We start from the raw sequence: 12,903 nt of genomic DNA, 5'->3' as shown, positions 1-12,903 counted from the left end.
TCAGGAGGGCGGTGTCAGAGAGCTTACAACCAATCACAGCGGAAAGGACGGAATATTCCAATGAGCAGGGAACACCTCAATGTACAGCAATGTGAGGGGAAAAAATTCAAAACTGATATGCCCAAATATTGTCCGACTGCAGGAATATGAGCAACCGAGGCTCGTGTTAGGGTAAAACACTCAAACCAAATGGATATGTGTCTCTTGGTAACGTGATAAACGTGCACAGTTGTAGCAGAAGCTGACTGACGCAGATCATATTGAAAGATTGATTGCTTTTGTTCTGCTGGGAAGAGTGAGGAGGCTCCTGATGGACCTCGGGGTTCCTCTGAAGATGATGGAAGAGCACGGGATGATTAAACAGCGTCTGGAGGCCAGTTTCGCGTGGCTGTGTGACCTGGAGGTCCTGAAGCAGCGGCAGGAGAGTCTGGTTCTCGGAGCCCTGTCGCTCGGGGACTCGCTGCCGGGATGCCCGGTTTGGGGTGATGTGGGTCCGGCTCGCAGCATCAGAGAGCAGGAGCAGCTCACTTTAAGACTACAGCTGGTAGGTGATGAAAACCAGCCTCTCGGATTCCCTCCAGCGGGTCACTATCGCTTTATGGAGATGTGGATATTCGCAAAGCATTGGGAAAAGTTTTTAAAAAAGACGAGTGATGTTGATGTAGTGCCAGGCAGTCTTGTCATTATTATTCTAGCCAAGTGCACTTTTAAAAATATTATATATATATATATATGTTGTTGTAGTTTTTGTTGTTGTTGCATTTTTGGTCCACCAAGGAACCTTTCTTAAAAGAATCATGTTTTTCTCTAGTCTAGCTAGAATATTAGCTAGAATAAAAGAATATTTAAAGAACCATTTGTCACTATAAAGAAACTTTTTGTGTAATGAATGGGATCCGTGGATGTTAAAGGTTCTTAATGCAACCATAGATAGCCTACCAATAAAGGGCCTTTATTTGTGTCTGAGTGTAGAAATCAAGAGGCTTTGTTTAAAATATGTACTTTTTGGTGTTACGTAATTGGCACGTGAAAACTGCCATGTGTCGATATGGGTTTTATAACACCAATATGCCACTATAATATTATTTAGCAGCAGTTGTGCTGTATAACTAACTATTTATTTCCACAGCACGTGAATGTTTTTGACAGCTGTGATTGATGTGCAAATGAGGGCGGGGCGTGTAGTCCTTTAACTATCCATTGTTCGTTCGTATGGATTTATCAATTCCTACCCCTAGAAATATTAAGCTATGCATTTCTTGTTTTAAATATATTATATTAAATGTGGTCTAATTATCATTAAGAGTTATATGGCTTAAAAAAATAAAGTCTTAAATTTCGTTGATGAAACAAGTTGGGCTAATATTTATATTTTAATTATATATTTAATTATATTTAATTGTTTTTTAAACTCCGTATTTCGTCTTCATAAGTGGCTGAGGAAGCAGTGTTTATCAAAGTGATATTCATAAACTAAAAGAGCACATAGTCCCTCCTATCCTTTCATTACCTGTCCATCAGTGTGTCTGCCTGCAGGGATTCGGACCTCACTCTAACTTAGTTTTCAATAAAAGGCCGGTGAAAAGGCGGTGAGAGAAATCAAATAAGCAGTGGTCTCTCTTTTCCCCAGAGTTTCTCCCCCATAGATGGATCAGACAAAAGGCGCATGGAGCGGAATATTAATAAGTCAGACTCTCGCGGGACGGGCGCGTGCGCTCGAGACGCATCACCCAAATGAGCTGTCAGCGGCCACGCGCTCCGCTTCAGCGAACACCCGGAAACATCCTTCAGTTCAGTCAGCAAGAGTCTATCTATCTATCTATCTATCTATCTATCTATCTATCTATCTATCTATCTATCTATCTATCATATCTATCTATATCGTTTGTTCTGTCGTTCTATCTGTCTGTCTGTCTATCTATCTATCTATCTATCTATCTATCTATCTATCATTTGTTCTGTCGTTCTATGTCTATTTATCTATCTATCTATCTATCTATCTATCTATCTATCTATCTATCATTAATTTGTTCTGTCGTTCTATCTATCTATCTATCTATCTATATATCTATCGTTATATCTATCATTCTATCAGTCTGTCTATCTATTTATCCACTATCTATCTATCGTTTTACCATTCTATCTATCATTCTATCTATACATCTATCTATCATTAGTTTGTTCTCTTGTTCCATCTATCTATCTATTGTTATATCTATCAGTCTATCTATCTATATATCATTTGTTTGTTCTTACGTTCTATCTATCTATCTATCTATCTATCTATCTATCTATCTATCTATCTATACATCTGTCTATCTATCTATCTATCTATCTATCTATCTATCTATCTATCTATCTATCTATCTATCTATCTATCTGTTTTGCTTTCCTGACTGATTCAAAATTCAGCTGTTAATTAACCAATTATAGAATGAATCCAATTTGATATCCTAGTCCTCAGGCAACTACAGCGAGTATGGAGTGCTGTGCTCACACTCACACTCACACTCACGGCCCTGTGGGTAACATGTTATTACACATGCACGTTTAATTATATAATTAGCAATGTAACTGTGAGAAATCCTTATAACTCATCCCAGTTTTTTCATGTTAATCTCTGTGCTTTAAACCAGTTCAAAAACAAAGTTTACAAATAAACCAGTTTATTTGCAGTTCAGCTTTGTAGTTGAGAACCCAGCAGTGTTTGCATTACAGTAGCTAGTGTGTACAGTATATACAATGTCTGTTCAAACACACTTCATCAACCCTCAAGGCCAAAGTTTTCCTTCCGTAGTTGCTGTGGATGTGTGGATTAGTGCAGTTTAGTGATGCATTTTGGACTTCAGGACTGTTATGTTGATGGGTGTGTATGCTGATATAGTGGGGGCAGGGTGGTGTGTGTGTGTGTAGTGTAGTAGGATGCTGGTTGTGTGTCCCATTTTGGCACATTAAAGGCAAGGCGCTCACGGCATCCGGATAATGAGAGTACACATGCAGCCGGATCTCCCTCAGGTCCTGTCTGTTTCTGTGATAATCAAATAGACTGCTGCCTTCTGCATGCGTGCGTGAGGCCTTTGAGGGTGAGACACCAAACAAGCTGATCCGTCGCACGACAGTTAATCATGGAGCAGAATCGAAGATCTCCAAGGGAACACAAGACGAGGTTGAGTCAGACTTCAGAGAGAATAGCTGATATTAGCTCTGAAATCATCTAACTGGACCATGTTTTCAGAGGGGGTTGCTTATGGTCTTTGTTCACATCTGGCAGACCTAAAATCGTATTGAATGGATTTCTGTTTTTCCTCTCTCTCTCTCTCTCTCTCTCTCTCTCTCTCTCTCTCTCTCTCTCTCTCTCTCTCTCTCTCTCTCTCTCTCTCTCTCTCTCTCTCTCTCTCTCTCTTGCTCTCTCTCTCTCTCTATTGCTCTCTCTCTCTCTCTCTCTCTCTCTCTATTGCTCTCTCTCTCTCTCTCTCTCTCTCTCTCTCTATTGCTCTCTCTCTCTCTCTCTCTCTCTCTCTCTCTCTCTCTCTCTCTCTCTCTCTCTCTCTCTGCTCTACAAACCTGCTGATTTCAATGGGAATGGTGTGTTGCAAGACAGTGTCCAATGAGAATTTCAGAGAGGCAGGTCTGGTTGTGCTTTTTGAAATCCAATTTGCTGTATTCCACTTGATTTCAAATTGACTTTATCTTTCCAAACCCTTAAAATGGATCTAACGCAGTCTCAGCCATCAAACGCTCTGCGTTCTCCAGTCTGTAGATTCCCTTATGGGCCTACTAATAGATGAAAAATTGGATAACGTAGAGAATAAAACATTAAAAGGCAAAAGACTTGCCATGATATCATATTTTTCACAGTACCGATTATACTGGTATTTTAAATTATTAAATTATTAATTTACACAATTAAAGGTTTAGTTGAACCAAAGATTAAGGACACATCCCAATTCCATTATTTACTATTTGACTCGACGGCCATTTGTTGTGGTGTCAACAACATTGAGTAATAATTTGTTAGATTTATATAGCTGTTTTCTGGGTACTCAAATACTGGGTATTGCGCCATAACGCCCAGCACACACCAGCTTATTGGTTTAGAGGAGACAGATTGATGAAGCAAATCAGTATTTGAGGACGATTAGGAGGCCATGATGGATAGAGGCCAATGGGCAAATTTTGCCAGGATGCCGGGGTTACACCTCTACACTTTTTTGAAGGACATCCTGGGATTTTCTATGATCACAGTGAGTGAGGATCTCGGTTTAACGTCTCATCTGATGGACGGTGTTTTTGGAAATTATTGTGTCCCCATCACTATACTGTAGTGTTAGGACCCACACAGGCCGAGACCACAGGGTGAGCGCCCCCTGCTGGCCTCACTAACACCTCTTCCAACAGCAGTCCAGGTACTAACCAGACTCAACCCTCCTTAGCTTCAGTGGGCAACCAGTCTTGAGCTACAGGTACCCCTTTTCCACCAGCATTAACCGGGTGCTAGTTCAGACCCAGAGCTATTGTCGGTTCGGAGTTGGTTCGACTGAAGAGCCTTCTAAGAAGGTTTGTCTTTCCACAGGCCAGAGAGCCAGTCTTACGTCACTGAATACATCTAATGTTACCCAGCAACGCTAGTGCAGTAGCGCCGAACACAAACACACCAAGCTTGTTCGAGATGCATGAACTTCTCGCAGACCGATCAGCGCATGACATCAAAGCACTGTTAGAGCGATCCAAAAGCACAAGGAGTCGTATACTCTCCAAACACTCCCGCAGCTCCGATCGGTCCGCGCCGCTCCGATGCATCTCGAACAAGCCTTCCATCAACAATGGCAGTCGTTGCGTTACTATTGATCCTCATGGCTTTGCGAACGTACATTGGCATTCGAACACTGCAAATCCAATGCGTTCGTGCAGCTCACCATGATTCGCATAGACGGAGATTACAATCGGGCTGCTATTAGCTTGATTAGCTGCTATTTAAAAAATGGCGGTCACAAGTTTCTGGTCTTGTTGGTCATGGTAACCCCGCCCACAGCCCCTGACGCAGGTGATTCTTACTTCTAGACCAGCTATGTATTGGTGCTACTTACTAACCACTTTTCCTGGTTCATAGCTGGTGCTTGGGTGTTGAAAGACAAAGAACTGATTTGAAACTGCACTCAAACTGCCTTGGTGGAAAAGGGGTAAGGGTGATACAGTAGCTGCTGGCTGAACACTCACACAGTCCGAAAATGCACCTCAATAACGAGTGTATAACTTATGTACACTCAACGGCTAGCTGCTGGAGCAAGTGTGGGCAACTCTGGCTTTCCTGCAGAGTTTATCTCTTACCCTATCTAACACACCTGAACAAGCTAATCAATGTCTCAGGATTAATAGAAAGATACATGTGATTTTGATCAGGGTTTGAGCTGAACGCTGCAGGAAAGTGGATCTTGAAGTGCCAGAGTTGACCAGCCCTGCGCTAGAAAATACCCATTCACTGTGAGCACATCCAGTGCAATCAAAAGTGTCCGAATTCACTCACTCGTTTTCATTTACTCATTCATGGACTATGTTAGTGAAGTAACGTGTGGAATGTGAAGAGATGTGATAAGAGTTGTAACCAGAAAAACAAAAAGTGTTTGCCTAACCTACCTTTAAGGCTCTTCTAGACATCAAGATATTGACTGATGTCAATTAAGTTTCACTCATACACATGTCTCCTCTTTAAAATAAAATGGCATACCGTGAGTGTAACCGTTATTACTGTGGCAAGCCTCAGTGTTATATAAAACAAAGTTATACCAAACATATCTTAACCTTGTGCATCAGTCTGTCTCAACCTAAATTGTTGAAAGTTCACTGAAAAAATTGTTTTATTATCGTTTGAAAAATCTATCCAGTCTATTTCTCACATCTGTCTTGGATCGCTACACCCAAACATCGGTTGTCATCATTATACCCTTTATTATGGGGGGAAAGAGAACTGAGAGAACACTGAACTTTTTTGTTTAACCCAAGTTAAACCACCTTTGCGTCATAGGCCAGCAAAATACAACAAGAAACCAAAAATACTCACTGAGCGGTGATTCAGGCCAGGTGTGGAACATACTGTGATGCATGGACAAAATCTGGACAAACTAATCCATGAACAAAACTAAAATAAAACCCAGACTGCATTAAACACAGGTTCACTTGCAACATGGTGCCAACCACAATGTGTTTTGATCTAGCTGTCGGGAGCAAGAAACTAGGTCCTGAAACAAAACCAGAACCATAGGATTAAAAAATAGCATAGTCAACAGTATCTGTCCTGTCTTTGGTAAATTATTGATGTTCCGGGATTGGTGCATATGCCATTTGCTTACATAACTGCTGCCAGTGGTGCACACACTACACTGGTGACATGCACCGAAACACCTGTGCTTGAAGCTTTCTATCCAAACCATCTTACATCCGTCTGTCACACAAATAATTATAGATTATTCTAATGTAGATGCACAATACATCATTACTACTTTCATTTATTCAAGAGACCAGTTTTTAGGTCTGTAATATAACAGACCTTTTAAATTATTTAAGATTTAATGATGCAGTGAGCGTGAGGGCGAGTAATGGCAATCTATGGCATACATTAGGTTAATATGAAAAAAAAATGAACTATATACTAACTATATTATGCTGATGCACCCTACAACTGTCCTCTCATCTATATATGTATGTGCTTGTATTGGCGCTTTTCCACTGCATGGTACGGCTCTGTACGGCTCACTTTTAGGGGGTTTCCACTGTGTACAGTACCTAGTACCTGGTTCTTTTTTTAGTACCAGCTCTAATCGAGCCATACCGATACTAAAATGTTACGTGTAAACACTGCAGAGCGGTCGGATTGGTCGGAGAGAATCGTCACCACCAGCGTCATTGGATTTGCGACACGAGACACCAAACACTCTAGATTTAAATTGTTAGCAACAGCTACCAACGTATCATTTGTTCGCACAACTTTTTTAAACAACTTGCTTTAAACGACCGTCGCATGCAACTTGAAAAAATAAATGACTGTATCGTGGTCAGTAGACGAGGTGGTGGTGCAACCATAACGATCAGTCTATAATCCCATCCACTTTGAAGGCGTACTAAACCGAGCCAAAGTAAAGCGAGCCGACCCTAGTCTTACCGCACAGTGGAAAAGCAACATCTGTCTGTTATTGTGTTTGTATTAGGTTACTGCATTCCTGTAGCTCAAACATTAACGCATGAGTGCTCCCAATGTCAAGGTTAGCCTATGGGTTTGATTCTCAGGAAATGCATGAACTGATCAAAGGTAAAGCTTGAATGCAATGTAAGTCACTTTGAATAAAAGTGTCTGCCAAATGCATTCATTTTTACTTTCCCTCACTGTTGTTCCCTCACCTTTCTGTTGTACCCTGCAGAACCGGCTCCAGGGTGCCCCCAGTCTGCTGATGCTGGCACTGCAACAGCAGCTCAGTGAGTTGAGGGTGGATACAGGACTCATATGTGAGCAGAATACAGAGGAGGATTTGGACAGTCCCAGCGCATCAAGCTCAGGTACTCCATGGCTCTAAGAATAATTTATTCCAGATAGTGTTCTGCAAAATTGCACACTTGTTGTGGATATATTTTACTATGTACAGATGCATACAAATGTTGGTAAAAACTCAATATTTGTTATAGTTGGTGTTATAACAGATTAAATGGACAATGTTAAATATATAGGCTGCTATATTTTCTTTTGTGTTCCTAAAGCTCTGATCTTGAGTTTACATATTTCAGAAGAAGAACAGTAGAATTGTTTGTAGCTTGGAACTTCTAAAATACTTGTGTAACCTGATACAGAAAAAGAGTAATCTAAGCTTCTGCTTCTGACATGAACCTAACCATTCTGACACCAACCATTTACCACTTCAGATATGGTCACGGATATACAGTATTGCGCACACCTAGTTGCATTATGCAATGAGCTGGTGTTGTGTCAGGAAATGTGTTGCCATGCAAAGTCAGTGAGGCGTATTGGTTACACATGTGAAAACTTAATAATAGAATGAAAGCTGATAACATTTAAAATAAGATTTCAACTTATCTTGATCCTTCAGGGTTTTATGAGCAAAGTGAAAGTCTGTCTCCTCTACTGCGTTCCTGCTCCTCTCCAAACCTCACTGCCTCCTGCCACAGGCCCAGATCTGTGGGTGAGTGTTTCTTTTAATCACATCTCACACCCACGTTTTTGTTTATTCTATACCAGAGCACTGTACTCTCAGTACTACGAATTACCCTGTGGACCTAAGAGTATTTTGTGATTTAAATGAGGGGTTTCAAATTGATGCCCATAGACCCTGCAATGTGGGTGCTTAGGGAAAATTGAGGGGGAAAGGTCAGAAATTAAAACAAAATGAAATGAAATAAAAATCAACTTGTGGTCTTGATAATATAATTATTACCTTTTACCCACACAGTATAGAAGTGTCTTCAATAAAACATAGGCCTAGCTGCTTTTGAAGAAGGGAGTCGTTTGCAAGGGGATCGTCATACTTGAGGTCCTTGGCATCAGAAAGTTTGAAAACCCCTGGTGTTTAGAACTAGTTTTATTTCTCATAAAATATTTTTTTTTCACATGCTGACAGATGCCTACATACTGGACTGGGAGGGTCATATGGAGCCCCCAGTACATGCCAGCCTTCCCCGCTCATTTTCTGCCCCATACCCCCCATTGGAGGGTATTGCAGAGGGAATAGAGGATGAAGAAGAAGATGAAGAAAGCCCTCAGTGGGTTACAGATCAGATGGCTGATGGGAATGAAAGCCTTACAGCCGAGATGAGCCTCACTTCTGATGCTCAGGCTGATCCTACAGTGAAGATAGATGACGGCCCAACCGAAGAGGACATCCAGCAGGCTATGCGTGTGGAGACGTACATCCTGAGACTCCTGCAGCGGCGACACTTCAGATCTACAGCAGGACTCGACTCTGAGCCCGATCGGTGGCAAGACTTACACGATTATCCTCCTGGATACCCACAACTTTCACTTGACCAATCAGAATGGCAGGAATGGGGACCGCTCTCAGTGGAAATGAATGAGGCCGAGACCCAAGACAGATATTACATGAACCTTCCCAATGCTCAGATTGGACCAACTTCCCTAAGCAGCGAGGAGCCAGAATCCTCCTTAGAAACTGATCAGTATGGAGTTAAAGAAGTTTACGACAGCAGCAACGACTCGCCTCGTCATCAACCGGTTTACGACAAACGTCGTCCCACAATGTCAGATACCATGAAACCACACATTCACACCTGCTGCAATCACACCTGCGTACCTATGTCGTCAACTCCAGAGTCCCGTGAACAACACCAGCCCATTCCATCTCAAAAGTGGGCTCTTCTTCGGTCCCTAACCAGAAGGGTTCCAGGGGAAAGGTGGACAACTCTAGGAGAGAGAGAAACCAAGTCGACCTGCCGCTTTCGGTCTGAGGACAGTTGCGTCTCTCAAGGATGGGCCGCCCAATCGGAGTACAAATATCACACCGTGGGACGGGACATCGGCAGGCATCATAGTGACGAATTTTACCCATCCAATCAGCGACTCTGGTGCTCCACTGCAGATCTCAGTCAAGAAGAGGACGAGGGGATATTCAGAGAGGATGTGCATGAACTCAGAGGAAATCTTTTACCGGTCAAACACACTAGTGTTCAGTTTGTGGAAGAGGACCAGAGGTTGCAAGAACGGTCAGAGGCCGCTCCTGTACCGCCCAATGGTTCCGACTCCAGTCTGAGCGAGACTTTCTCTCCAGGCACCAGTTCAGTGTCCAGTGACTCGGATGAGAGCGGAGGGCTGGTCTGGCCTCAACAACTTCCTCCACGTTTGCCCCCTTCCTCCTCCTCTTCCTCACAGAATCCCTCCAATGCTGTGGTCAAGATTAAAGCCTCACATGCGCTCAAAAAGAAGATCATGCGTTTTCGTTCAGGCTCCCTCAAACTAATGACCACTGTATGAGATTGGCTATGAACATCTCTGCCTATTTCTCCTCTAAATTCATTTGAAAACGTCACTTAATCTGCTTGTTAAGTCATGACATATTGAATACTGTTTCCGGGTCCAAGCTTCTACTCCGTTTCAAGTGAGAATACCGACTCAACAGACGTTTATGGGCACTGTTCATTCAAACTTTTAAAAACTCACTGGTGTCCCAGACAACAATACTTTAATGATTCAGAAGATGATAAGGTTAGCATCAAGATTTTTCAGTAGGACTACAGCATACCGTGAGTGTATATTAGCACAGTTTGTTGTTTGCTTTTGAGATCCGACAGAGTGTTTGGACTCGGAAGCTGTGACGTGCCACCAGACTTAACCGGATTCAGATTTGTTTACAAGTCCGTCCCCTCTTTGTTTCTTGTTGTATCTTGTTTTCTTGATTTTCTCTTCTGGGATTCTTGTATCTTTCTTCTTGTTAATAAAAGAGACGCAACCACAAGATACAAAAGCAAACCCACAAAGCACACCAAACCCATTAAGGGATCATATCAGATGTGTTAAAGGAACAAATTCTGTCATCATTTACTCACCCTCATGTTATTCCAAACCTGTATGACTTTCATTTTTCTGTCAAACACAAAATGAACATATTGTATTGTGTCCACACAATGGAAGTGAATGGATAACAAAACTGTTTGGTCACCAACATTCTTCAAAATATTTCTTCCACATGAGAAAGAAAGTCATGCAGGTTTGAAATGACAAGAGGCTGAGTAAATAATGCTATAATTTTCATTTTGTTGTAAACTATCCCTTTAAAAAGACCATGAGTCTGTAATGTTTGTAAATCACTTTCCTCAGCTTCAAGTTCTCTGGCATGCCCCTAAATCTCTTTCTTTCATTACTATAGCTATATATTTTAGCTTTCCCCCCACATAATAAGCCATTTTAAGTTATTTTGTTCTTGATTATTGACACGACAGTGAAATAGAGGCAAGAGATTATGTGAGATGAGAGAATTAAATCGGATCGAGCCTGGTCTCAAACTGAAGAGTGCAGGCCAGAAGGCCAGAATTATGACTTAAAGCCATTTTAACCCTACATTGCTGATGTTGATGTCACATTCTTCATCGTGTAATGGAGATATTTGTCCTGAGAACATTTTAAGAAGCAAACAGGAATTACTAAATACTCAGAGAGCAAACTGCAGGATGAAGAGAGATATTCGCTCGCCTGGAATTGATTCTCATTAGCTTAGCGTTTTAAAGAGGGCAATTTTCACAGCTCATCTCACACACATATGATAGGATGTGCCTGGCGTTACGGAGGCATCATTATCAGTACTACGTACCACTTTGCCTGCCATGTCCCAGGTGTTGTGTCTAGGTGTTGTGACTCTACATATTTTGTAGCATGTTTGTTAAAATGCATTTGTAGTGTACTGCAGATTTTTCGACATTTATAGTAACTAATTTGTATTTATACTTTATGAAGTTTGATAACAAAATAGCTTCTTTATTGGCGCCACCTAGTGCATTGGAGGACTGGAATATTTCATTTTCTTGCTGCTACACAGCCAAACTCCCTTTATCTGTGCTGTACAGTGGAAATACACTACAGTGTGGAGTGTACTAAAATATGCCTTGTCTAGACATAATAATTCACCATGCATCTTTGATCTCATGCCTGCAGTGTATTTTCAAGATTTTCATGTAATCTTTGAAAATGTTCCTGCTCATTGCATGTTGTTAATAAACTTTTATTTATTTATCAGCCATCGTCTCAAACTCGTCCATGGGTATGATTTGAATTAATAGATTCAAAGTATTTTTACGTCAGCTACATAGGACTTGATAGATTAATTATCTTAGAGTCATATAGGGCCCTGCCTAGTTGTACAAAAGTATACCAGAAGAAATAAAAAATCATCTCTAGATGGGAGTTCAAAACTTTATCTTTATTTCATATTTTCAATATGTATACAGACATGGTTAAACAAGATGCAAAAAGTAGATTATATGTACAAATGACTTCTGATAATCAGTCAAAAACTAAAGTCACACAAAACTCAAACAAAATTGCAATACATCATACAATACACAATGAATAGGAGAGCAGGAGAGGTTATAAGAGATATGAATTCTGTTCATTGCTCAACATTCTGTACTGTTCTCAGTTGCCATGGAGTGCTGTTATATTTAGCTGACTTGTTGTGCAGTTACATAGCTAACCCATATCCAGACAAAATACCGGTTCTGAAATGTTTTAACAAAGGCTTTCTGAATCACTTTTACCAAATTACAGGATTGTCCTACCTTTTTGCCAGAAGTACCTGCACATCACTAAATAGCAGTGATGTTTTGACTTCCATTTTATTAGATAATGTCCAGGTTAATAATATGCTTTACCTTGTCCTGTAATTTTTGTCCTATTGAAAGTTTCGGCAGACTTTTTTTAGTCAGCTGTATGTGATCTGAGTGGGAGGGACATTCTTATTCTAGAAAGCATTTGATTGGATAACAAATCTGTACAATGCAATGAGACATCAATATATTTTCTTCCATGTTTTCTAGACGTAAAAAAAAAAAAGAGTAGTACACTAACATGTAGCCTCAAAGCTGAAACACAGACCAAAAGCCACAAATCTATAATGTTTGTAATCATGTGATGGTTGGGAATCACAGCCCTATCAGCTGACAGTTTTAAACAGTTACTCTTTACTGACCTCTACTGGTTAGTCAAGCTCATGAACAGCAGGCATTTTACAACTGTGAAGGACAAAACACTCCTGGCAAGTTAAGCTTCTCATGCTAATATATAAAACACGTACAAAGTTATGGGTGTAGGCTACATTTCATGTATTTTTAACATTTATTTCAGTGTGGTACATTAACCACCTAACTTTGTAAAAGCAGACAAAATGTAAGCATAAA

The 12,903-nt window shown here is 40.9% G+C and overlaps 1 protein-coding gene across 1 annotated transcript; it reads left to right on the top strand.

Moving 5' to 3' along the window:
• The first annotated feature begins 54 nt into the window (after positions 1-54).
• Positions 55-11,743, top strand: dact3b (dishevelled-binding antagonist of beta-catenin 3b). The gene is made up of 4 exons (XM_077248538.1): positions 55-544; positions 7,413-7,548; positions 8,094-8,186; positions 8,622-11,743. The coding sequence occupies exons 1-4, from the start codon at positions 311-313 to the stop codon at positions 9,986-9,988; spliced, it is 1,830 nt and encodes a 609-aa protein (XP_077104653.1). The 5' UTR covers positions 55-310; the 3' UTR covers positions 9,989-11,743.
• The last annotated feature ends 1,160 nt before the right edge of the window (positions 11,744-12,903 follow it).

Source organism: Siphateles boraxobius, unplaced genomic scaffold (assembly GCF_051911475.1).
Source record: "Siphateles boraxobius isolate OS27281-9 unplaced genomic scaffold, OSU_SipBor_1 30, whole genome shotgun sequence".
NCBI classification, from domain to species: domain Eukaryota; kingdom Metazoa; phylum Chordata; class Actinopteri; order Cypriniformes; family Leuciscidae; genus Siphateles; species Siphateles boraxobius.
Note: the sequence above shows the minus strand (reverse complement) of the source record. Positions and strands in the feature narration are given on the sequence as shown.